The following is a 27,942-nucleotide window of genomic DNA, read 5'->3' as shown; positions in this document are numbered from 1 at the left end:
ACAGAATGTTTGCATTTAAATTGTTTATTGGGTTGTCCCTGCAAGGAGCTGGGCACTGTACTGTGTCTGGAAATTGTTTAGGAGAGCACTAAATAGCAAAATAACATCAGAGAGAACATTAACAATTATCTAGTGCAAACCAGCATAAGGTAGCACTCAATCCTTGTCAGGGCCATGCTTAGTTTGTAGTATAAACATGAACAGTAACAGATGCCCTACACTGCTCAGCCAGAGGGTAAAAACGAGATGAAACTTAAGCAGACATCTCCTAATGTTTAGACTCACTTAAAAGAAATGTGTGGAAATCCAAATTTGGTTCATCCCAGTGTACTTCTCCAATTATTTCCAAATAAGAGCACGGATGTTTTATCAGCTTTGCATGAACTGATTCACTTCTACAAAAAAATCTCACTAAATTAGCCACAAAATATTTCCAAATTCTTGCATACTTTACTTATATTTAAGTCTACATTCCCTCTACCCAAGTACACATGGTTTCTCTAGACAGATGAAACAAGCCACATAAATGACACAAGTGACACCACAAGTTTTTCCTAGTCTGTACCTAAACACCCACAAAAAACCTACCTTTCCAACAAGTCAGCAAAAAATTTATCATAGAACATTTGTTCAAAATAACTGTGTTTCAAGAATGTGATTTCCTTCAAGAAAATAACAACATATCTTCTAAAACTGTTGAAGTAAAGAATTCACTCCCACCCTCCAAAACCTTGAAAAGTAAATGAACTCTTCAGAGTTGCAGACTACCGAGGAACCAAGATGATCAATTTGAGATGCTTTAAAGTGTCTAAACCCATATACTTGTAATTTATGACCTAGAAGTCTGAAACTGTTAAATCTTGAAATGTTTAATTAGGACATATCCAAGAAACAAAAGCTTCCAATGGAAAATATACTTCCAAGGGATGTAAACAATTAATTTCTTTAAAGATGTCTCTGCAGCATAAGAATTTCTATGATGTTCACATTTTCTATTCAGCTCTCTTAGTAATACTTATTACAAGCAGTATCAAACTTGAAATTGCTGAAGCTGCCTTAGACAGAGCTACAACATCAAAGAATTTCCCACCAGCAAGTGTGCAATTTGTATTATTTTCTCCTTTGTATTTTTATAAAACAAGATTTGTTGAAGTGCTGTACCTAAAACTGAAAACATTTGTGTGTTGTCCCCTTATTTACACTTTCCAATCTGGCTGTATCATTTCCATACCAGCAAAACCTCGTTGGCTCACCTTTGTTTCACTATTATTCCAGCCCAAATGTGCCCTTTGCCCTAGCACATATTTCAGCTGAATTATGTGACATTCTCTCTCCTTTCAACTTCTGAACTTTTAAATTCCAATTCCATCCCACCAAGTTCCACTTTATCCATCCTCATACTTGGATCATTGGTAAATGTAATGGAAGCTGCTGCCCTGCTATCTAGGACAAAAACTTTAAAGTAGGTGGACAATTTAAAAAAAACCATTCTAAATTTAATCTGTGCTAACACCAGCATGGTTTTCAAAACAATCTTGCACAGATTTTGTGAGTCTTAACTTAGACCATGCCTACCTGCAGACTGTCATAAGAAGGATAACAAAAGCTCTTTTTATAACAAATCTAGATGTTGTATTGATATCGATCTTTCCTTATCCAAAAGACTTGTAAGAAAAGTTTGACAGCTTTGACAAAACACACCTCCAAATTCCAAGGTAATTATAATGCATCTTGTTTTTTTCTAGTATTAATAAAATTTGTCCAGTATTTATCAAGGAAAGTTTAACCAAATGGTAGCAATTTCCCAAGTTCTTTCTTTTTCCTGCTTAATTCTTGCTCTGTCATCTTCTGGCTACTGTCATCAGCACTCTAAAGAGAGTGGAAAGAGAGGTAAAAGTACTTACAGGTTTCCTAAGGAAAAAAAGAGATAGTGCTCCAATTAGGGGCATGTCTCCAATTAGTGGTTCCAGGATAACCCTCATGGTGCCATGGATCTGTAGAAGAGGAAAAAAAGACAATGGAACTGACTTTAGTTCAAGTTTCAAATAAAATTTATTTGCTGACCATGCTCATACTTCTAATTAAATTCTTGCTTATGGATGAATTATATATGTGTATAGCTTTACATGTCATCCAAAGCAAAAAAACTTCACACAAGCACTTAACAGTTGGGCTTACAAATTCATTACATCCATCTATGTGGTGCTGTGCCCTGTTAGTGGTAATTTTGCTAAAACTATGAAGTAGATTATTTATAAAGTTCGATGTAAACAAACATGCCAAAAGAAACAAGAAATAGCAATCACAGGTAATAGAACAAAAGCAAGTAAATGGTCATAGGTATGTCAAGACACACACATGCAAAAAAGCAAACTAATTTTCCTCATTAGAGAGAGATCTGTTACCAGAAAGCTAAGAAAATTTCAGAAACAATGTCAGAAGGCAAGGCTACTAATACTAGTAGTACCTAAACTAATAATTGCATCTAATACTGAAATATTAAATAAAATAAAAATTTTAAGCTCCATGGTCCCTTTATGAACTGACACATCACATGAATATTGGCTTGATGTGAAATTATCTCCAGCTTTTCTACATCTTAGAGAAATGTTACTGAAATTAGTATGCAACATCAATACCATTCAACTGAGAAAAAAAGTAGTGAGCAACAAAACTACATAATTACTTATACTTATAAATTATTTCATCAGAAAATAATGATTCAGTGATATCAAAATCAAAATATTGAATTTTACCTGTATACTTTTCACGCCAGCTCTGCAGAAGTATCTCTTGATCTCCAAATCAATTTCACAGTTTCCAACAAAACTAAACCAAAAAAGAAAGTATACCTTTCACTTTTATGGACTAAAATAACCTGTTAGTTCTGTTTTGCACTGTCATGAGAACATATTTTTTATCTCAGTCTATGCATAAAAGATGCATGGTGAAACATTAGAACATAGAACAAATCAAGTCTGTAAGAACATCCCCTTCAAAGTGTCACCACTGTCATCAAAACCACTCCAATTAACACCTAGGTAAGTTATCATCTCCAGAAGAATGCATAAGAGAAAACACACAAGTGGCCTTACTTTTGGGAAATAACGGACACAGAATTCCTGCTCCATTTCAGGAAAACTCTCCACAGATATCATTGATAGTACATGTACCCAAATCTACTCTCATCGAATATAATCATGAGAAGCACTAGACAGAGATGGTGGTTATGCTGAAAATGAAAGTTGTCTGAAATATTCACAGACTTGCAAACCCAGTCGTATTTAGAATTTCAGTAAGCTGGGAATGCTGAGCTGAATGATCCTTTAAGCAAGTTTTAAGCAAAAGAAAGTTGAGTCCTTTCTGAAGGGAGAGAAGGCAGGAAGTAAATTAGAGAATAATATGTTAAAAACAATGCAAGGTTTTCCTTGAACAGTTCTTGCATCCCATTTTTGGGCATGAAAGGTCAAGTGACTGACATTTTGCAGATGCTGCCCTGTATCTCAGATTTGTAGAAGATGGTAAAAAGGAAGTCTCATCTTTGATCATGTTACAAGGCTACAAGATTATTTGCACACAACTCAGGCTTGGATTTTTAGCTGCTTTTCCTGAAGCTCCATACAAGGTCGAGCATATACAAGCAAAACCGAGCGATCTTTTTCCAAGAACCGCTGGTGCTGTGAGACACATTGGTTCTGAAAACAAACAAATTCTGAGACTCAACAAGGAATTCAGGAAGAAAGCTTGAGACTGATTTAGCAAGGGAACTGGTCAATGATTCTACAGGATGAGAACTAAACCCAAAACCCAATAGATTGAATACCATGCTACAGTTAGGGAGAGAGAAGCTGGATGACCAGACTAGCTAAGAAGATAGAGGTCATAACAAAAGGACAAACAAAATCTGAAAAGTTTTCTGAACAGACTGCCCAGTTAAACAAAGTGGAAGAAGGAACTAAGTGGGATGGAGATAAGGTAGCTGAAACTAAGCCAGGCACTGCTGGAAGCAGGGAGAAGTTGTTTCTTCTACAGGGCATCCTGTTCCAGATTCTGCAGCAGAGCCCAGGTTTCTGCACATGAGGTTCCTCAGGCCCAGCCTATAAAGTGAAACACTGTTCAGTCGTGTTTAGGAGGATGACAGAACCTTATTACAAGAATGTCTGGGGGATTGTGAACAAAATGGAGTTTCCCCATGGGCCATTTTAGGATCAAGTCAAGACAATATCAACTACTCTCACAGTAAAAGCAGTACAGCACACAGAGGACTCCCACTCCCTCCTGCTCACAACTGACGGCCAGGAGGAACTATCAGAAGAAAACAAAGGTAAGAGTTGCTGCATTTTGGATATCCATTATTCAAATCACCTGTAGCCTCCTCTGCTTTGTGTGTGGTTGTGCTGTCTTGTGGGATTTCAACAAATACAAATCTTATTAATCCCTTAAACAAAAATAAGTAATAGCACCAAGATTTTCTTCAAAAACTTATTTTTTGACTATTCAAAAGAGAACACTATGCAAAATCTTTTTTGTTCAATGACCAGTTTGGGGAACTGGAAGACAACAACACGATGGGGTCTCTGTCAAAGGAAGCTGACAGTTGCTTTCCTTGGAAAGAATGTAATGTGACTTTACAGTTTAAAAATAGGTATATAATTTTTAATACACCATTTAAAGCGATGTAATTTCTATTTTTAACCCATCTAACTATATATAGAGATAGTAAAGATATATATAAATACACTCCCACATAAATATGTATAATTGCATAACAACATGACACGGAGAAGCAAGGTCAACTAAAACCTGCAACTGAAACCTCAATCTCTACACTCTGTAGCATCAGAACTATTTGTGTTATGAAGACTGGGAAGCTCGTTTGAAAATCCATAACAACATGGTGACAAATTGAAGTAAAAATAGTAACAAACTGCATTTGAGAGTAATAAGTCAACAACTTTTAACCTTATAATAAAACTAAACATGGTTTTATCCCCTAAGATATTTGGCCAGGTCCATGAACTGTCAATGCTGTACACGATTCCACTTGTTGTATGTTATATTAATAACATACAACTTGAAGGCTCATTTAGTAAGCAAATTCTGTACATTCAGATCCCAATATCCCAGAAATATTTATGACCTCTATTAAGGTACAGATCACTGAGATAGATGACAGTTTAATGAGGACACTCTCATAGGAATATAACAGCAGCTGTACTGAATCAAACCAGAAGCACAATATACTGCATCTGGTCATTGTAGCCCACAGAAGATACACGAGAAAAAAAAAAGGGGGGAAAAAAAAGTTAAAAAAACCATGAAAAAGCAATGAATAGGAGAAAATTATTTCCTATTTTACAATGATGTGATTCTGTACAGTGGACTATCTTAAATAATTATTTTTAGAAGGTCTTTAGATAGACCCTATTTTTACATCTGTTTTCTGTCAGTACAGTGGTAGTGACTTTCTCTATTCAAGTATGCCACAGGAACAAAAAAATACTTCCATGTGTTTAAATCCACAGCATAAAACTGTTTTAGTGCCTTGATTTTTTTGCATCATGAGAAGGTGAAGAAGCTCAGTAATAAGCTATTAACAACCATTTCTTCAGTCTCTCAACCTTTTTTCACTTTCTTTACTACAGTTACATTTAATTTTACAGAGTTTACAGGCCAACAGAAAATAAGATAACCTTTAACCTTCCCCAAGTATTTACTACATTCATTCACTTTAGCAAATCGACATTTTATTTAGACTTGATCTTCATTTGCTCAAGTAGTTAAAATTATTTGCCTTGCCCGTCTTTGTCACCAAGAACTAGACTTTTCAACTGTAACATGAATTTTGACAATTATTCCTCCCCTGTACTTAGCGCTGTGAGGCCACACCGCAAGTGCTGTGTCCAGTTCTGGGCCCCTCAGTTCAGGAAGGTGCTGGAGCAGGTCCAGAGAAAGGCAGAGAAGTTGGTAAAGGGTCTGGAGTACAAGTCCTTTGAGGAGCAGTTGAAGGAGCTGGGGGTGTTTAGCCTGAAGAAAAGGAGGCTCAGGGGAGACCTTATTGGTCTCTCAACTGCCTGACAGGAGGGTGTAGCCAAGTCGGGGTCGGCCTCTTCTTCCAGGCAACCAGTGATAGGATATGAGGACACAGTCTCAAGCTGGGCCAAGGGAGGTTTAGGTTGGACATTAGGAGGAATTTCGTCACAGAAAGGATGATTAGACATTGGAATGTACTGCCCAGGGAGGTGGTGAAGTCACCATCCCTGGAGGTGTTTAAGGAAAGACTGGATGTGGCACTCAGTGCCATGGTCTAGTTGACATGGTGGTGTTGGGTCATAGGTTGGACTTGATGATCTCAGAGGTCTTTTCCAACCTAACTGACTCTGATTCTGTGATTTTTTTTAATGCAAACTCCACAGTAAGAGAAAGCCAAAATGTTCCCTTTGCAAACACTGTCCTGAAACGGAACCTTTAAATACATTTTCCCATGAGTGCTTTGTGGATTAGCTATTTGAGCTGCTTAGAAGAGTGAAGTTCTTAACTGGATAATGGCTGATAAACAGGACCTGTTTCAAAAGGTTCTGAAAAATATTCTGAAGCAATGATCATAATGCACTCAATATCCTTGCTGAAACAATAAAAATTAAACCAAAACACGCTCCTTTTGCAATTAAAATTAAAAGCAGAATGAAAAAAACCAACAAAACCCAAAAAACCCTCAAGGATGATGCAAAAAAAGCCACAGGTGTTTTGGAGACACTTTCAAACTACTTAAATGTACTGTATGGAAGGTCCAAAGCAAATGCACATACCCCACCACAAAAAACTGACAGTAGAAAGAGCTGAAAGAAGCCACAATAGTGAAACTGCAGGATAAAAGGGAATTATTAAAAGAATTAATGTACTTAAAAACAAAATTAAAATATAAATAAAATAAAATCTTTCCTTCCTTCCCCTGCCACACTCCCCACAGAGTTTGGCTTCCTACAGCTATTCTAATGAATGCTTAGAGATTGTTTTCCTTCTCAACTCTATTTAGGGAATGAAGGGTTTATAGAAAGCTCCTAACTTTAAACTAATAAATAAATTAAAATTATAACAAAATTATTTAACTGGAGATTAAAATCTACAGGGATAAATACTCCAAAGGATGGACTTTTCTCCAGCAGTGAAACTGTTCTTTATAATCTTGCAAAACTGCAATGAAGTTGCTTCCCTAAGACATAGTTCAGTGTTGGTATCTGTACATAACTCAGTGCCAAGAACACTTACTACAGAGACACTTATTCTTCCTGGTACTACTGAAACAATCTCAGTAATGGACCATCAGAGGATACATAAAATAAAATATTAAAAATCCCCAAACATCAAACAGTAACAACTGATACTGTGGTGCTCTCTGTCTTAAACTTGCACAGTCAATCCTTTGAAAAAGAGCCCTTTCCAAATGAGGTGTCAAGGAGAAGGCTTAAATATGAAACAGGACTTCCTTTGATGATGGTTTTGTCTAAGCCTTAATTCCTGGAAGCTACAACAGTCACTCCATAGCCCTTGTTTCCATTTTCTTCCTGGAAGCCTATGCAGCCAGCAGCAGGGGCAGGCTGTTGGGCTAAATGGGCTCAGTACTATTATTGTTATTTAAACCACTTCAAGGAATTTATTTCAGTCTTTTAGATTGGATTCTACTGCAGCTGTTTATCACTTCTCTAAGTAGGCTGTAGTGTAACGTAATGAAACAGGTCTAGGTAACAGGACATTATTCCTGAAATTTTTGTACAAACCTACTGGCCTTCTACTTCATGAAGATGAGCAGGAGTTAAAAAAAAAAAATTTAAAAAAGGAACACTAGATTTACCCTGTCCTCCTGTGGGAATAATTCTGCTTTAAAGGGCAAAATGGTCTTAGAAGACTTGGCCCCCTAAATGTCTCAAAAACAGCTTCTCAAAAACAATTTCTTTGCACTGTGTCCACAGCAGTCAGACAAGGTTGTTTTCCTGAGGGCTTATATCTGAAGGGGTGAGGCTGTTCTCACAGCTGCTGTCAGAAGTGGCAAAGAGAAAACTGAAAGAAATTTCTCCCTTAGGGCTAGCACATCCATCCAGTGAAATAAGCTCTCAAGAGTCAAGCCCACTGTATTTTGTCCAGCAACACCAATCCCTGATTTGGATAGCCATCTTTTTCCTAAAGAAATAAAGTTATTCAGTTCAATAGAGATTGGGCCCTGCCTCTGAAACCCAAGGAAAGAGCAAGCAGCATCTTCTCTTGTCCCTCTGGGGCAAATGTAGGGTAGATCTACTCAGAAACCTATATAAAAGGGGTCATGATGAAGTGGCAAGGAAACCTGAAGCAATGGAGAACAATTATTCTGGCTTTTTGTATTACACAGATTTATTTGGTTGGTGGTATGAGCAAAAGTACTTCGGTAGCTCTCATATTTTCTAATACTGTGTTTATAAAAAAATCTAAGTAACTGAGAAAAGTAAAAAAAAGCAAAAATCTTGTATCCTGAATTTTAGACTAAATTTAATGGCAAAGTTTCAATACATTAGAAAAAAAAAAATCAAAGATAGCGTTTTATCTTTGAAAAGTATTTTTTTATTAACCAACGTGACTTTAATGATGCAGTCACGCTGAGTTGATATTCCATTTCCCTCAGATAAATACTATTTACAGCATGCAGTTCCTTCCTCCAATCATACACAATTAGAACTAACTACATTTGTGTAATGAAGCAATTCTTCTCCTTTCAGGCCAACATAACTGACAAATCAAACAAAATACATATTATAAAGCCTGGACACCACTGTAATATGGTAATAAATTTTACCTGATTTGAAGATCCAAAATGATCTGCCTTTTGTCCACATTTTCAGTGTAGACTTTTACACCATTTATCCGCAGAGGCTGAAAAAATGAAGTAAGCAAAAGTTGGATTCTTCTACTGAAATATAGCATATTAAGCTTTTAACTTTGAAATAAAGGTGAATATAGAAACATTCATGCTTGAAGTTAAGCATTGTTAAAAGGTGTGAAGCAAAGCTATCAATTTAGTTCAAACAGTTATTTCAAGGGTAAAAATTATCATGCTGGGATCCACTTAACCACAACTGTTCTGTCAATTACCCTGGGTCCAGACTACTAGATCTCAAGATTTACAAAATGTTTAATATCAAGTTTTCCCTATTCCCTCAATAAACATCTAATTTCTCTGTACAAGTGTATGTCTAATACTCCCAAAGCATTCTTTCTGTGCAACTAAAACAAGCAGCTAAATTTAATTCACAAAAATGTAGTTGCCATAAGTGGAATTTAGTGAGAATGGACAGAAAAAAATCTGTAATTCCCACAAGAAGTTGAGTCAACCACTGTGCTCTCTCTCTAAATCATGTGTCCACACTCTGCCTTCCTCATATAGAACCAACACATATAAATCAAACACTTCCAAGCCTCAAACATTCATCAAACTCTAGGCAGGAGAGGATGATCAGTGACCCCACTTTTGAGTTTTTCCTTTTTGGAAAAATCATCATATTTCTATTTACATCTTTTTAGTAATTTAAGTAAAACCAAACTCTCACTACTGTCAGATTCCAACTGTGTTGGGGCTGTGCAGCTCACAGAATGCAACTAAATGAAGGCTGCAACAGAAAGTAAGAATAGCTGTTTGTCATGTCTGAGATAACTCTGTCCAGCTGCAGAAGGATACAGAGGTGTGGGAGCTAATTTAAACCCTAGTATGACTTAAAAGGAATGCTACGGTCTGTGATACAAGTCATATCTAGGGCAGGACAGAGGCACTGTGAAAAAGAATTTACAATTTAAAAAAAATAATAAAAACCTCCAACACACAAAAGGTGCAGTAAAGTACAATGAACTGTAATATATGTGAAATAGAGCCATGAGGAGAGAAAAACAATTTCCCTCTATCACACCTGAAACTTAACTTCAGGTTTCCTAAAATTTGGGTGTGGGTGGGAAATATTTCTGTGCAGATTTGAACAGGCCACATGAAAATGGTATGTACAACAGGGTCTCTCAGAAAAACTTCTCCAGACACTGACCTGATGACCAATATCAATCTTGGTAAAGCTGAAGGTACTGAGGTGGTTGTTTGCTCCTCTCACTGCTGGTTCTATGGTCTCTCGGAAGAGTTTTTCGATGAATTGGCAAATAAAAGGCCACATCTGTTTTACAGTCTAAGGAGAAAAAAAAAACCCTACATGGAACACAACTTCACCCATAAGGAAAAAGTACTCTTTAAGGCACATGTAAGAAATTTTGTATAAATTTTAAACATAGGAGGTTTTGATAGATTTCATTACAGACATAAAAACTGGTTCCTTTTTACATGCAGGAAACCTTTAGGAATTCTCAGTTTGCAAATTTTATACATTTGTACAAATCTGAAGCACTGGAAGAGGAGGAAAACAATATTATGAATTTTCTTCCTTTATCCCACAAACCCATATGCATTCAGCACTGATGCTGAATGTTAAGCAGAAGGATAAAGAGGGTTAAGTTTATTTGCATGTAAAGAGGAACAGGAAAAATGCAATAAGCACAGCTCTTAACTACATGCCTAAGGTCTATAAATGTAAAAACTCTGACATATCAGAAAAGTCTGTATTACTTATTTTTTCTTACTATATTTTAATTGACTCTTTTTCTCCTATGTACTTTGAATGACAGGCAATTTAAAAAAAACCCAAGCTACATAGATCTTTATCTCAGATTATCACACACACAAAACAAAACTGCAAATTTCATTTATTTTTAGATTGTAGGTTAGGAATCTACAGTAACTGGAAAGTATCCCAGACAAGTAGAAAATTAGACTGTGTTTACAGCTGCTATGAATTCTGCACAATTATAGCTGTCATTACTGTAATGCTACTTAAAATCATTTACAAAACTCACAATTTCAAGAGCATGAAAATAGATTTAATCTTTCTTGTGACTAAGGGGATCAACAACCAGAAAATTCAAGTGTATAAAGAGCACATCAAGTTAAAACTATTTTGTTCTCTGATTATTACCTCGCCTTTTATTTTAATCTCAGATTTCCCTCCTGCCTCTTCCCATTTGGAAGCAATGCTAATGTCTAACCCCTTACCTTGTTGAGCCATTCTGCCCTCTCTGTGTCTGGAAAATGGACCTAAAAAAACCAAACACAAACACAAAACAAAATTAATACAAATACAAAACACGTTTTAGTTAACAGTGTCCAGACATTTAGAAAACAGGAAAGCTCGGACATCTCCCTAAGCAATGTAAACAGTAAACAACACATTAAGTAGTTAACATTCTTGAGTATTAGAATTCAAGCACATTAAAATATGAACTCATTTCTGAACTACATAAATACATACTTGGACTTGTATCTAACAGTAGCATCCGGAGTAAAGTATTGCTGTAACACCATAAACAAACTTTAAAAAAAAGGCAAAAAAAAAAAAAGTAAGTATAGCTGATACAGCTTGTGTCAACCAAATTTAACACATGCTTTTCAGGGGCTTTTAACATGACACACTCAACTGACAGAATCTTCTACTTCCTTTCATTCATGCCACATCTTCTGCAGTATCAATAAATCATGGCTAGAAATATTTCATCAGTGAAGCTGAAGCTCAGGAAAATGGATTTAAGTTCCAAAGACCTTCAAAAGATATTTTTAGTGATTTTTTTTTTTCTTAAACAACTGTAGAAAGCAGTAAGAAACAGCAGAGTGATAGTATATACGCAGGACAGAAAGCACCCATCACAACAGGAAAACATCAATGAAATGGTGGAAGAACCGACGTAGTTTTCCACACACAGGAGAGCACAGTAGTAGTTTTACATTTCACACATACAGAAAACCCCCCAAAACCTGAAGTTCAGTAGTTAAAAAACATTTCTTTAGAAACAGCTTCTAGAATGAGATGCAGATCACACTCCTCAAGCACAAAGAGCCTTTGAACACACTAAAAACCAATGACCTACATATAGTGACTTTTGTGAAGCCATGTCTCTACTTAACTGAATTGCCAAGTCTTAATCTCTTCGTAGCACAACAGATTGTACCACTGGCTTTACCAGCAGTTATTTTTATTATGCATATCCCAAATGTGAACAGCCAGTGAAATACCTATTTTTTAAACTGCATTTTCAACAAGACTAATTTGAAAGCAAGCCCCATTAATGACTTCTTTTTTTCAGTTTTTATTCAATTCTTGCATTAACAGTCAGCACTAACATATTCTTCATATACTCAATTTACCATCAGACCAGCACTTAATTTCACCTAAGCCTCCACGTTTTAGCTATGCTGGAGGATTGGCCCCTGCAGCATTATCAATATTGTCAGTTATTCCTCTAGTCTGTTTTTTTTCCCAGTATTCCCAAGTCCATAACAAAGTCCTATGTTTTTACAGATTCTTAAAGAATTACAAATTATTTTGTCTTCCACTGTCAAGAGAGGCTCTTGGCAACTTTTCAATTTACATTTTTTAAGTATATCACATATCCATCAAAACCATTAAAAGTGATGCAAAACCATCTGCTTCACTGTAACAAAAACCAATTTGATTTATTTTACTACGTAAGTTCAGAGAATAGAATTATTAATAACAGATGGAGCAGTTTGGGAACAATGTTACTATATTTTATTTATTTAGAATTAATTTCCTAGAAAATTACGGTGGGTAGAATGTCAGAACTCTGTACTTAGAGGGTCTTGTGGACTTTGTTTTTCGCCTTTTTAAAAAACAAAACACAATTTCTTTGCATTTGCAACACAAGCAGGTACTGTGTGTACATGAACTTATAGCTGAACAGAGCTTACACTCAGTTTTTGTCTTGCAGGGTTTTCAAGTTGCTTCCAGTGGTCAAAAAGTTAAAGGAACAAAAACAACCAACACCGTTAACTCCAATGCTAATAGGTAATATTTTGATCTTTCTTCTAAAATGTTTACTTTCTGAATCTGCAGACAGAAGATGTGCCAACTCTCAATAATGACTTATCACTTATGCATGATGTTGGACCAATATGAATATTTCATTCTTATTTGCTTAGGAGAGTGAGCAATGATGTTCACAGGGTGGGAACTGAAGAGCTGTTCCACCAGAGGAGAATCAAGAATTATGTAATGCAAGAAGAAATGTCAGCAACCTGTTACACACTTAGACACACACAAGTCTCTGTGGCTGGATGGGATTCACCCAAAGGTACTGAGGGAGCTGCTGGAAGTGCTCACAGAGCCACCTTCATCATTTACCAGCTGTCCTGGCTGACTGGGGAGATCCCAGTTGACTGGAAGTCAGCAAATGTAACCCCCATCTATAAGAAGGGCCAGAATGAGGATCCAGGAAATTATAGTCCTGTCACTCCGACCTTGGTGCCAGGGAAGGTCATGGAGCTGATCTCCTCTTGTGACAGTGTGACCCATTTAGCGGATGAGGGAAAGGCTGTGAATGTGCCTACTCAGACTTTAGTAAAGCCTTTGACACCATTTCCCACAGCATTCTCCTGGAGAAACTCACTGCTCATGGCTTGGTCAGATGCATCCTTCGCTGGGTAAAAAACTGGCTGGATGGCTGGGCCCAGAGAGTGGCAGTGAATGGAATTACATCCAGCTGGTGACCGGACACAAGTGTGTTCCCCAGGGCTCAGTCCTGTTTAATATCTTTATCAGTGATCTAGATGAGGAGAATGAGGGCACTGTCAGTCAGTTTGAAGATGACACCAAGTTGGGTGGGAGTGTTAATCTGCTGGAGGGTGGGAAGGCTCTACAGAGGGATCTGGACAGGCTGGATAGATGGCCCAAGGCCAGTGGTCTGAGGTTCAACAAGGCAAAGTGCTCTGTCCTGCACTTGGGTCACAACGTCCCCCTGCAGTGCTACAGGCTGGGGGAAGGGCAGCTGGAAAGTGGCCCTGTGGAAAAGGACCTGGGCACGTTGGTCAACAGTAGCTGAACATGAGCCATGGTGTGCCCAAGGTGGCCAAGAAGGCCAATGGCATCCTGGCCTGTACCAGGAATAGTGTGGCCAGCAGGACCAGGGCAGTGATTGTCTCCCTGTACTTGGCACTGGTGAGGCTGCACCTCAAATCCTGTGTTCAATTTTGAGTCCCTCACTACAAGAAAGACATTGAGGTGCTGGAACACGTCCAGAGAAGGGCAGCAAAGCTGGGGAAGGGTCTGGAGCACAAGTATTAGGAGGAACAGCCAAGGGAGCTGGGATTGTTTAGCCTGGAAAAAAGGAGACTCAGCAGAGACCTCATTGCTCTCTACAACTACCTGAAAGGAGGTTGTAGCCAGGTTGGTCTCTCCTCACAAGTAAAAAGCAACAGGATGAGAGGAAATGGCCTCAAGTTGCACCAGGAGAGGTTTAGATCGGATACTAGGAGATGTTTTTCATGGAAAGGGTTATCAAGCATTGAAATAGGCTGCCCAGGGAAGTGGTAGAGTCACCATCCCTGGAGGTACTAAAAAAAAAGAAAATGCAGCTGTGGGACTTAGGGACATGGTTTAGTGGTGGAGCTGGCAGTACTAGATTAATGATTAGACTCGATGTTCTTAGAGGTCTTTTCCAACCTAAATGATTCTAAGATTCTACAGCCATTGTAATGAACAGCAACAAAACAAAATAAAAAGAAACAACAAATTAAACACACAGACGAGGAAAGGGAAAGAAAATTCATGAAAATACCAAAAGCAAACCTGCCTGCTGTGAGTAATGCAAGATATAACAGTTGTCATGTTCACAATTCATTTTTAGTCTTCTGTACAAGTATCCAGTTGACATTCAAGAGAAGGGACACACTAGACTGAGAGAGGCTTCCCATTCTAAATATAACCTCAGCCCAGATGAAATTCACTTTCCTCCACAGGGTGATCCAACTTCCCATATTCAGATTATAAACTCCCCAAGGCACAGCCCACATTCCCTGCACCGTGCACACAGCTGAGATCCAGTACATCTGTCTGGAATGAGAAAAAGAGGTAGCATCTCTCTCTTGCACTTATTAAGCACCCTTCAGTCCAGAATTATGTAGAAACACTTGAAAAAGGTTGGGAAATAAGCAAGAGGAGACAGATACTAAAATCTAGCCATATATGCTAATTTATTAATTTTTGATTTTATCTGCTGTACAGTCTTAATAAAGACCTTGATTAACAGGACATGGTTCTTAATTTTTCCACAGATTTAATAATTGCTTTTCCTTTATTGTGCCACACCTATCATGCTCCTACTGTTATGTGAGTTGGTATTAAGCCAACTCCTTAATTATATAAGTGTAGTTTGCTTCTGCAGTTGGATATGACAACAGGCAACAAATAATACAGTGAATTATATCTTCCATTCCTGTTTTTCATTCCTTTCTCATCCTTGCTTTTCTGCTCACTCAACTTTTAACGTAATTCAGTTTTATTCTGACACTTAAAACAGAGAACAAAGAATAAAACTTTCCATCTTCAAGATTCTGAAATTTTCAATCCGGCCAACCTTGAATCAAAAGTTGAGTTTTATTTAATCTGTAGATGCTCTAAGGCCAATTTGTCTGAAAACAAAGAATAAATATTTATTAATCTACCAATTCCATGCATTTTTAGCCTGCTATGTGAGATTGAAATATTAGTGGCAAAATTATATTTCACTTTAAGAGTTTCTGATATCAAACACAATCTTATTCATAGACAACAGGAGAAAGCCTGAGGGATGAAAGCTGGTCCTCTGGATCAGTCAGGAGCGACATAAGAGCATTGAGGCAACTACACAAGCATTTTATTGCCAGAAGCAATAATCAGACTAACTGATGTGCAAAACCTGTTAATTCTTGTATAAAATCTATTGACAAGCCTGACAGAAAGAGACAGAAGTCAAGACTTCAGCAAAGGCAGTTAAAGACTGAAAACATTTTCCACTTGGCTTCTGTTATGAAATTGCTCATGCAGATTTGGCAAGTACTGTCCCATTTCAACCACCTGGTATAGTAATTTATTATTCAAAGCAAAATATAACAAGAGAGAACTGTTGCAAGAAATACCCTAATGACCATGTTCAACACCAAAGACATGTTCCAGGAATGTTCTCCTATTAAACATTATCTCACTAAATACTTGGAGGTGGTCAAAAGATGTGATTCTGCACATTAAAAATACATGTTTGGGCTTTCTCACACAACTGCTTGTGCTCAGCTCTAAACAACTCTCATGATTACTTCCTATTTCTGATATGCTCAAATCCTATGCTGTCAAAAACTCAATTCAGAACACATAATTTTTTGTAATGATCAATAAAATACCAGAAAAAGCCCAAGGAATGCAGTTCCTTCTTCTGTCCTGGAAGACAATAAAACAAAACAAACACAAAAGAAACCCACTAACAACAACTGTAATAACAGCAGAAACGTTTCTTACCCACAGTTATTTTATTTTTCCGACTCTCTACCTGCTCTTCATATTGGCTAAACTGACTCAGTTTTCTGCCCAGACTATCATCTGCTACTTTCTGAGGAAACAAGGCTAGGAACAGAATACTACTGGTAGTGAGCATTCCATAAAATGAAAATTTATTTTCCTACAAACCAACCACTTTCTCATGAATTGTGTATTACAGCTATGTAAGAAAAGGAACCAATAAAAACAGATTACATTTAAAGAAACCAACAAATAAAAAAACCCAAACAAAACTCCCACACCACTGTATTTTGTTTTTTTTCTCTTCTATTCCCCCCTACACACTGAAGGATTAAAGGTAAGAATTACAACACTCTCGAGCACATGGTGTAATTCTTGGGGTGTCCTGGATAGGGCCAGGAGTTGGACTCTATGATCCCAATGGGTCCCTTCCAGCTCAGCATATTCCACATTAAAAATAATGTATATTATGTGTTATAATAGCCATGTTTAACAGATACTTATCTGGGTCAGCGTTATGTCTCGTTCCTTTCATTTGCATTTATTATTTGTAGATCCAGATGCAAATCTTAAAGAAACTATACCAATAACTTTTTGATTAATTATAAGGTCACACAATATAACCAAGTTCCTTGACACAGTTACAATGCAGCTAAGTACTCTTGAACCATTTTCCAGCTATTTCACAAATATCTCTCATATTAGATATCAATCCCTTCTGCTTATTTTGGAAAGCTAAATTACATACAAAAATCCTCCCCTCTATGAAAAGTATATTTGTCTAGATTAAATGTAAAAATATAAAAGGGTATCATAATAAGTTTTCATAGTCTCTTCATGCATCATCAGTGGATGGGGAAAGCATCCCACAGGAGGAAATTCAGGACAGAAGCCTAACTTAGGTTCTCTAAACCCCCTTCTGAATGCACAGCAAAACCAGTTATTTAACTATTAAGCCTAAAGCCAGGTGGTGTGGCAAAGAAACAACAGACACTAAAATTAAACTATTCTTTGAATTACAGCTGACAGCTTAATTTGTCTAAATTCACTGCACATGTAACTCAAAAAGGCCAGAGAAATTTAGTAAAAGAATTAAGAAGAATCCCAGCATGTGTAGAATAAATAGCATCATATAGTGATATTCAAGCTCAATTTAACAGCTATTCACTCCAGTGTTTTCCAGTTGGTAAAGCAGGCTGGCCTAAGGACATTTTAGGTAAAACAGAGCTGAGCAGGGCTAATGGCTTAATCCCATGAATTCCAGCCAGCAATCCCCTCTCTCCCTCTCTCTCTCTTTGAAAAAACCAGGAGCAGCAGTAGGTGAACTATTTGTTCCTTTCCACAGAGGAATCGATGCCAAGTCTTCTGCTATTTGACACAACCTGAAGAGGTTTATCCTGAAACCCACACTGGGGGATGACTGCTCCTTTCTGATAGGAGGTAAAGAAGGGGGGGCTGGAAGGGAAAGCAGAGCAGCCAGGCTGTCTCCTGTCACTTCAGTAATTCATTTCCAGGGTTATCCTAGCAATTTTCCTAACTTCTACCAGTGCCAGAAATACTCTAGCTCTCATGTTCTGAACTACAAGGAAAATCCTACAAAATATTTACTGTTGTAGAACTGCAGGATTCAGTACTCCTGAAAGAGAAGGGTAAATGCTAATAATGAGGGTTCCTCAAAAATTCTGCAGTTAACCACAGGCCCTTGTTACTAAATTAACAAAAAACTGCTATTTCCATTACTTCTGGTAACCTGACTCTCTTTCTGTTTAGCATGCCTTGGGATACATTTTTTGTGTTTGCAGTTTTAAATATATTAAAATGATTAGTCTTTGCACAGCAAAATTGATGATCGGCATTACAAAAGCTGTATGTTTTCAGTATGGGGATTAAGCAACAACTCTTGAAGCAGTTTCCCTGAGAATCATTACAGGTGATCTGCACACACATACACACACAGAGTAAGATACAGCGGTGAAGGAGGTGGAGAAGGGCCCCAGAGTTTTTGCCATGGCTCTCTGATCACTATAAACTCTCAAAATAAATTGGAAAAAGTGGAAACAAATGGAAGAAACAGCTGTAAGACCACGCAAGGTTAAGGACTGTATTTATTTATAAACTGGAACATAAGCCATTTAAGTGCTTGGACAACACATTGGAAAACAAAATAATCCTTTACAAAAAAAAAGTAATTATGTGTCCTTCAAGTCAGATTTGCACCTATAAGACAAGAGTGGCACTAAAAACACATACTTGGTATCTCACCAAATGTTCCCAAAACACTGTACCAGCACAAACACTGCCATCCCACGTGAGCTGCCTCTATCAGTTCAGCAAGTCCCGTGAGGTGCCACAACAAATTACAGACGGCTTTCAGAACAAGTTTTCCAGTACAATCACTCCCATATTCCCCACTGCCTCCCGAGCTATCTGCTTCAGAGTCACTGTGAGCACCAAGGTGAAAAGTAATTTCTTCAAAAGCCCAGCAACTAAACACAAAACAAGCTGGTGCTTGTAGAAACTCTGAACCAAATGGCTTTTCAACACCTCCAGGGTTCAATGCTAACACAAGAAAGCTACTACAATTAAATTAATACACCTCAAGTAATAAAACTGAGATTCTTCATATGACATTGAAAGTTTTATTTCCTTGCAGCCTTCTGTTACCTCTGTTTCTCTCCCTTGCTTCTTATAGATCTAAAAGAAAGGCCTAATACACTGAGCAGTTCAAACCTGGAATAAATAGGAGTTCATATTCACAGGACACTTCAGCATCCTGATATGTCCTGAAGGACATATTTCCTAACATATATTCGTAGATACTATATCTGGGAGACAAGGAAAATTACTAGCAGCACACAGGCTGTGTCTTTTAAAGTCACGCTAAACTAGCACAAAACAGGCCTTTCTAAAATGCTGCCAATGGCAGCAGCACTATAAGAAGAGCCACCACTACCCACACACATCATTTGAACCTCAGTAAAGCCCAAACTACACTGACAGATCCCACATGCACCCTTTCTGCTGTGCTAGAATTACAGCATAAAATGAATTCAAAATATTTAATGTTTTTTTTACATTTTGCGAAGGCCTATAAACATACCTGTATTTCTCATTTAAACCATATAAAGATGCTACTTTGCTTAGGTTGTTTTAAAAAATATATTATATACTAAATACATACACAAGACTGTAATTGAGAAAGTTGTCCCTCTGTTTTCCTTCTCATTACAGAATTCACTGGGACAGCATTTAGAAAATTAACAATCCTCCAATTTTTGCTATCAGCCCCAAAAAATGGTCAGTTTACAGTTTTCACAGCTGAGGATTCAGAATCCATCCCTCTGCAGCCCTGCAACACCACCAATATATTCTCACCTGGACATTCTCCCCAATTTCTATGGAAAATAATGTCTTTGGCAATGAAAAATAATGCTGTATTTGCAAAAGAAAAACTCTATCTAAAAGAGGCTCCAGAGCCTCTGATATGAAATAGCAGCTCAGAGGCAAGTCCTGCAATTAAGAACTGAAGGATGCTGAGCCATTTCAAGCACAGCAGTTTTACTTTTCCATATGTCTTTCACTTCAACATCTATTAAGTATGCTTCACTCACAGTGGCAGTGAGGCTTGTAAGAACAGCGTTACTTTTCAAGAATTTGACTCGCCAGTACAAAAAACTAGATAAAATTTGCCTAAGTGCTGCTATTTTTGCAGAGATGGAACAGGCATGCCACAATACAAAGTCACCCAGAAACCTCCTACTTAGCAGCAGCTTGCCATAACAAAATCCTCTGGGATAGGCATTATAAGCAGCTGCTCTGGAAGAGTGACAGAACAGTAGTCTGCTAGTAAGGGAACTGGGAAATCCTGCTTCTAGCCTGACACTCAGCCTCTGCAGCCCCAACTTGAGGAAAACAGTTCAGCCTAGAAATTAAAAACTGATCATCGTTAACTTCCAGAAGCATCCTGGCTTAACCACCCAAAGAACATGAAACAAAAATCTCTTGCTTAACCACTAGAGGTTACACAATTTCCTTCCAAACACCTGGAATTACAGTGGCATAGGTTTCTGGATGCAGAATCTACCCTAAACACAGCACAATATGTGTGCCAGAGGGAGGGACCATGTAGGTTTTCTTTGCTCAGCTGTTACCTCCTTCTAAGCAGAAAACTTGAAGCCTTCGGTCCTCCACTAGAGGTTCATCTTCTAGAGCAGCCTAACTTCAGAATTATCCTCAAGTACTAGTATAATATTACTATATATCATAACACAGGCTTCATTATAGAGATGAAGTCAGCTCTGTAACCAAACTACTTTATTTTCACTGCACTTTAGTATCTTGTAATTTTTCCTGGATCGCTGTGTTCACATTTATTTTCTACTTTCCAGCTCAAAAAGGACTTTAAGTTTTCAAGGCTCAGTTTGGACTGCAACAGGACAGTAAAAACAATAATAATAAAAAAGTGGAAGGTACAAGGGGGCATTAGAGTTGCAGGAACATTTTAATGGCTTCCACTTCAGCGGGATCAACATCCAGAACCTCTGACAAAAGACTGATATCCTGACACATATTTTTCACACTTTTGCAAAGCTGTTGACCACTTTTTAGAGTGAGGCAACTATAAGAACTTAGGTATAACATTCTGATTGCTTACTACTCACATTTACAACAGCGTTTTTATCTACTCTACTTCCTCATTCACAAGACCAGAATTCATTATGAATTCTTAGGACAGGAGGAGGCCCTTTTCCAGTATCACCTTCAACAGGCATTCACAACAATAACAATTATATTTTAAATGCTGATGTCCAACTAAAGGTCAGGACAAGCAGACTGAAAAAAACTTTTTTTTCAAAAAAATGAATAGCAAAACACTCTACACAAGCAAAACATCAAGAACTACATTTATACTGATAAAAGTCTTGCTCTCACATCAGATTAAAGACAATTAACGCAAGGTTTACAAAATAAAACATTTAATGACAGCTCCACATTAGCACATCTCCAAATTCCCACAAGCACTGCAATCATTACTGAAAGTAGAGATCCAGATTTTAAACATTTAAACTGCTGAAAAGTGTAGGATGACCCATAGCTCTGAGAACTCAAATTTTACAACTTGAAAAATCTTGCACAGTATTCCTTTTTGACATTGACTTTACCCTTTTATTCTTAGGAGTAATTTTATTTCTTCTTCTTCTCCAAATAAAGTCTTAATACCTTGAAATTCCAGCTTATGAGTTTTAAAATAAAATTATAAAGGCATTAGCATCTTATTTTCAATTTGTCACATTTCAAAAACATGCCCTCTTTTATACATTCAAGTCTCTATAACAAATTTCTTTTCAGTTCCCTTGAGAATCCAGGCATGTTCCCACCCCACTGCATGCCAGAGTGTCTTATTCTCTTCACAGTCAATAGAAGAAAAATTTCCCTCTCTGGACTGCTAAACACTGGCTTTCGAAATAGCTTATACAGCCAGTGTCACAGCACAACTGACTCTCCCTTGAACTGTCTACAGCTCTGAAAAGAAATGCTGGGCTCTGCACCAAATTGTCAGCCACCCTTGTTGCTATCTAGACTGAAACACTGAAGGTTTCTTTGCCTTTTACTCCACTGACCCACTACCCGCTTTCCTCACCCTGCAGTCAGGAGCTCTGATTCACTGGGACTGAGGTTCCTTCAGCAGGGAGGAAGGAGTGTTACTCCTGTTAACACTCGCAGGATCACACAGCTCATCTCCCCACGGGAACCACACAGGCTTTCTGTGAGGCCTAAGATGGGCATCAACTTTCAGGAAAGGTAAGCGTGCAAAATAATGACCACCTTCTGCAAGACTCCTCTTTCTCAGGCAGATTAAATCTTCTTCTCTGTCTTTAGCATGAAAAATCTCCATGTACTGAAGCCCAATCTTTATACACAAGCCTTTTATTTTTTTAATGTAACCCACAACTCTCAACACATTTGAAATAAATCTGTGTGAACTGTGACAAGGTAAATACCATTCACTTTTTATTGTTTTGGGAATGAGCAAAATGCAAATTTTTATTTGAAAATACAAAAGAGCAAAATGGAGAACTTAACTTTTTTGTGATATCCAAGCTGAAATGCAGTATCAGGGCCTGCAAATTCAAGCTGGGTTAACCTGCATCCTGAGAAGTCAAACAAGTCTGTAGAATACACTCATTAGTTAGCACTTATATGCTTATTACATAGTACTTTCACCAAAAAAAAAAAAATAAAAGTGCATACTCTTGTTTTGACTGAATCTGACTCCCAACACCAGTGACGTGTGTAACTTCCACATACTGCACTGCAACCAGTACTATCCAGGCAGAGCTTATTTTTACTATTAAAAGCTTTTTTAAACATAATCAGAAATCATGCAAGATATAATAGGCATTTTAAAATTCCCCTGTATCATTTCCAGCTGAAACACTAGAAACTCAGTATATAAAATCCAGAGAGTATAAAGAGTACAGACCGACAGTCTGGCAGTTTTGTTGAACCTGTAAATACTCAGTGATTAACCATCTCTGAAACTATAAAACTCCAATGAGAAAGTAATAGAAAGCAGAACATTCTTATAAAGCGAAACCATAAAGAGCAGCAATGTTTAAGTTGGGTCTCAGTTAACATAGTGACAACAAATGGTGGGGAGGAAAGCCCTCCTTAACCTGATAGCATCAGGTATTGGATGACAAGCTTACATGTGTAACTCTTTCTGGTTCTTCCCTTCAAGCATTTAACCAGACTCTTATACCAGGTTCTTATAGCTGCGTATTTCTAATAATCAGTACAGATTAAAATTTCTAAAGTTCATGAGATTTGTTCTCTATCCTCTCTAAAACAATTCTGTCCCCCTCAAAGGACTGCATTTCAGCACAGAATACAGAACAGTGTTATTTGTTAGAAAAAGATATGCAAAATATATCACACATTTCACTGGCAACATATAACACAGAAACTTCTGCACTGGGCGACATCAAAGGTATAGCTAACACAGCAATCAGAAGTCATGTCTAAGGAAAAATCAAAACCAAAATAGTACTGTGGACTTATCCTTCCCTGAATATCCTCTCAGCTTCTGCAAAGGATGGCTGTGACCCTCGGCAGCTACTGTCATACTCCTTCACCCCTTCAACTTCAAAAAATGCTCAGCCTCTCAAAAAAACCCAAAACAAACATTAAACCCCAAACAACTCCATTTTATAAATTCCCTTGTACCAGGTAAGTTTGCTTAATGCAAAACTGATGCTCTAGAGTTTTAGGACAGCCCTTATCCTCATGTAGGATCATGCCAAAAACACAAGACCAATGAAATACGTAACTGGAAAATACTCTGACCACTGAATTCCAACCCCCTACAATTGCAGGCCTATTATCCTATTTCTGTTTATAAACTCCACCTTAAAACCATGGAGTTTGCTACCATTCCTCAGTACAGAGCAGGAAGGGCAGCTCTAGTATGTTTTGCTAAGCTGGGTTGCTAAGGAAAGACACTGAAGAACTCCCTGCTAAATCAGATTTCTAAACTTAGGAATGCTACATCGTATGTTTGAGTTATAAGGTGGAGCTAAAAGCCAATTTGCCTCCCAACTAAATTATTATTCTCATCCTTAAATATCTGTCTTACTCTATATGCTAACAAAAGATGCTTTAGAGGAAAAAAGTCCTCAGCAAATGACAGAAGATAATGTTCAACATAAATAAAAATCCCCCCCCCAAATCCCCACTCAGTAATATCACTTGGTTTTGAAGCAGAAAAGGTAATTTCATTATGTACTGAAAAGATTTTATAAGCATGTTTTCAATCTGCTCCTACAGCCTGTAATTCTTGTATTCACACAAACCACGGATCTGTTTCGACAGCCTATCTTCCAGCTGCAATATGTGTCCCATGACTGAGCTTAGCACCTCTTATCCAAGAAGCTATTTTAGAAAAAGCAGAGTAAGTGTACTTAAATCAAATCCTGCAGAAGGAAAGGACACTACTGAAACTGCATCCTCTGAGGAAAACATGTGTCTATGTGCTGCTGGGCTGGCACACACGGCATCTGTACAGAGTAACAGCCAGCAAGCTGCACATCTCCCACACTTGCAGTGTCTCCCAAGAACTGCACCATAATTTCCATCAGAAAGTGAATTCAATACCAAAACACACCATTCACAGCACTACAAGATTTATGATCATCCACAAACAGATGAACAGTGCCTGCCAGACACATCACAGTGTCTGGCAGGCATATTAAAGTCCACATGTAGGAAAGAGGAAGATGAAGTGGAATTGAAGCAAATGAGTAAATGAGCACCCAAGGGCAGGCAGTACCTTTTCTTCAACACACTACTACATGTAGTAATATTTTAGCTAAAATACACCTAGATATTTGACAGTCCTGTTGATCCTTTGACTTGTGTACACAGCAACATTTGTTCAGTCACTTGTCCTTCCATGCATGTCTTTACAAAACCAAGAAAGTCAGGGGAAAAGAAATAATGCTAACACGTAGTAAATCTGGAGTTTAAAGTCAACATTTTACCCTTTTTTAAAAAATGAATAAATTAACAACCAGGTTTCAAGAAGGTGACATCCTTTAAGAAATCGGTAGTAAATACAAAAATACTAAATAAAAATTAAAAGTTCTGTCAGCTTGCAATACTCCTCTTCACCCTACCAAAATTCCTTCAGGCCCTGGTTCCAGGAAACATCCCCCAAGATTCCAGCTTCCTGCAGACACAGACACTTTCTCTCATGTTGTGACTGCAAACCACGGATACTGTCTTTTGAAATAGTTGTCTTGCAATGCTCTGCATCAAAACATTCTTGAGACTCTGTTAAAGAGCTCTTCCTTTGTAACAACCAGAGAAAGTAAGTGATCATAAATTCTAAAAAATGCAAACCCCCTTTCTAAATTAAGCTATTTTTTAAAACAATACTGTAAATTAAATCTGCCTTTCTCTGTATTTTGGGAAGTTTAACATTTGGCCATATCTGTTTTAAATGATACTCCATTTTAATTTCTCTACTTCTAATGTCATTTCACTTATTTTATTTGCATAAGTTTAGAGAGGAGTTCCTATATTTTTTGAAAGAATATACTCTAGTTTTCACAGAAGCAGTTGCAAAGCCAGCCCTTCCGTGGAAGCACAGACTGTGGACAAACTACTATCTTGAGTATATACCAAAGATTTTCAGTAACACCATCAACTCACTTCCAGACACCATGTCCAATCAAGTGTGCAGCTGCTGACCTAAAGAACAAAAAACATGTTCCAGCATTAGACTACTGGAATTGTTGGGTGTTTGATAGACAGGATAGAGAGGTAGCAAGAGTGAAGAAAGAAGAGTTGGATACATTATTCCTCTCATAAATGCAGCACAGAACTGTCTCTTCTTCTCTCATATTACTGATTGTCATTAATGTTGAAGATAACTCAAGCATTTGGGGATCTCTTGAATATTGTTTACCCCTAGCTCAGCCATTACAAACATGCTGTATTCTTTCATTTCCCCATTTAGCATCCAAACTAGCCATCATAAATCAATACCACTTTCATGAATGACAGCAATAGTCAGTCACTTTATAAACATACTACCTACAATTGAATCATAACATTAAGAACTTTATAGATTGTTTCCTACTGGTACTTAAGCTCACAATTCCTGCATTTTAATCTGCACTTAATGTCCCACTTTGGATACTTGCACAGTCCATAGCCGGGACTGTGATAATCAGATCCTACTCACTAGATCTGGCTGCAGTTTAAGACAATGGGAAGATTATTTTTACATCTCAGCAACCCTTTTTACCTACTTATGGCTTAACATATGTATGTATGTATTGCATAATAGGAATTTCAAAGGTTTCCAGTTTTTAAGATTCAAATATTATTAATCAGTAGGCAATTGCAACTGCTGCATTACTCTTCTTTAATTTTCAAAATTCTGTCTTTAACATGTCCAAGAATAAACGAGTCACTCTATACCTGCTTTATCATCAATAAAGAGAAATAAGGATCTCTGGACAGATATATCTGACATTTTGAAAATTCTCTTATGATCAGATACAGTCCTCTGGAGATGCCTGCACTGATCAAAAAGACAAACTCCAATGAATTTGGATCTATATGTTTAAATTCAGGTTCAGCAAGTTCTAGCTCTAAGTGGAGACCGAACACCTAGTGCCTAAACCCAAATGGAATATTAATTCTGTGAGAGAAAAGAAACTTCTGTCAGTTATAAGACAACCATGTGAACTACCAGCAGCCATATAGTCAGTCAGCTGCCTACAATCTAGCTTCAAGAAATCTTGCCCATGGCAATGCCACTTTATTTGACTGCTCCTAAGCAGAGCCTCTCTTAGCCTGCATTTCTCTGGAAGGAGAAGTTAATGCCTGTGCTCATGCAGGGAGTAATATGTGCAGCCAAGTCACTGTCAGCTCTCAAACTCTCAGCAGATTTTACAACAGATGCTAATCATTTTTTTGGAAGTTCTACAACAGAATATTTACTACACACATTAATTAAAAACTAACAGCTGTGGCCCAAATTATTCCTTGCTAAATCGAAGCATGCAAAAAGTAGCAGTGAAGTTACAACCTCATTACTGTAGGTTCTTACCACACAAAGAGACCTTCTGCAAAGAGTTCCACTCACCCCTTCCCGTTCACCAAAGGCAGGTGGCAGAGAGAGACCTGCATCTCTGAAACGAGGTGCCCAAGTTCAGTATCTAAATTTCAGTTTGCTACAACAAACTTCATTGTGTGCTAATTGGCAATAGATTCTACAGCTTTTACTGTTGACTGTGTTGTTTTAGGCCTGAATCCCAGCTAACAGATATTTTCAGCAGTCTAAGATCTGTATGCAGCTCTTAATCACATGTAATAGCTTTCTTGCAAAAGACATCACTTGAGTTTAGAAGAATGCAGTGATGACAGTTAAAATGAAATCAACCCCTTGAGTAAAATGCCACAGTTATTTTCAGAGATCTGCATAAATAGCAGCTAATATGCAACTATAGTTTTCCAGCTGAAAAAGTATTTTCAAGAATTTGATAAAGGCTTTTCCATGTACAACTAGCCTCTGAGGAGAAAAAAATCCCAACATTTTATTCCTTTTCAACATTAAAAGCATGTTGAAGTCAAATCCACCATTCCTGTTGCCATATATGATTTACTGCATCTGATACAGCCCTGACTGCTCAAAGTGTTTGAGAAATCTTTAGGACACAAAATAGTCAAGCTTAGCATTAAATTTTCAAACTAAATCATAGAATCAGCTGGGTTGGAAGGGACCTCTGAGATCATCAAGTCCAACCCTTGATCCACTAAATAAATGCAAGATTTCTGTTTTAACTAAACAGACAAAGATTGTTTTGGGTTTGCATGGCAAGGTTTTGGTGGCAGGGAGGCTACAGGGGTGGCTTTTGTGAGAAGTTGCCAGAAGAGTGTCTGACAGAGCCAATGCCAGGCAGTTCCAAGAGGGACCCACTGTTGGCCAAGGCCAAGCCCATCGCTGACAGTGGCAGTGCCTCTGGGATAACAT

At 37.7% G+C, this 27,942-nt stretch overlaps 1 protein-coding gene across 3 annotated transcripts in view; it reads right to left on the bottom strand.

The window, feature by feature from the left end:
- Positions 1–27,942, bottom strand: part of ESYT2 (extended synaptotagmin 2) — an 80,039-nt gene that overhangs the window by 38,438 nt on the left and 13,659 nt on the right. For all 3 annotated transcript variants that reach the window (XM_032687329.1, XM_032687340.1, XM_032687351.1), the window contains exons 2-6: positions 11,111–11,152; positions 10,059–10,193; positions 8,825–8,901; positions 2,757–2,829; positions 1,905–1,994 (exon numbers count right to left, since the gene is read on the bottom strand). In XM_032687329.1, coding sequence (XP_032543220.1) covers positions 1,905–1,994; positions 2,757–2,829; positions 8,825–8,901; positions 10,059–10,193; positions 11,111–11,152 — 417 coding nt within the window. The remainder of the gene's footprint in view (positions 1–1,904; positions 1,995–2,756; positions 2,830–8,824; positions 8,902–10,058; positions 10,194–11,110; positions 11,153–27,942) is intronic.

The sequence above is a fragment of the Chiroxiphia lanceolata genome, chromosome 1 (genome assembly GCF_009829145.1).
Source record: "Chiroxiphia lanceolata isolate bChiLan1 chromosome 1, bChiLan1.pri, whole genome shotgun sequence".
Taxonomy (NCBI): Eukaryota; Metazoa; Chordata; class Aves; order Passeriformes; family Pipridae; genus Chiroxiphia; species Chiroxiphia lanceolata.
The sequence above is the reverse complement of the archived record's forward strand: the minus strand, read 5'-3'. Positions and strand labels throughout refer to the sequence as shown.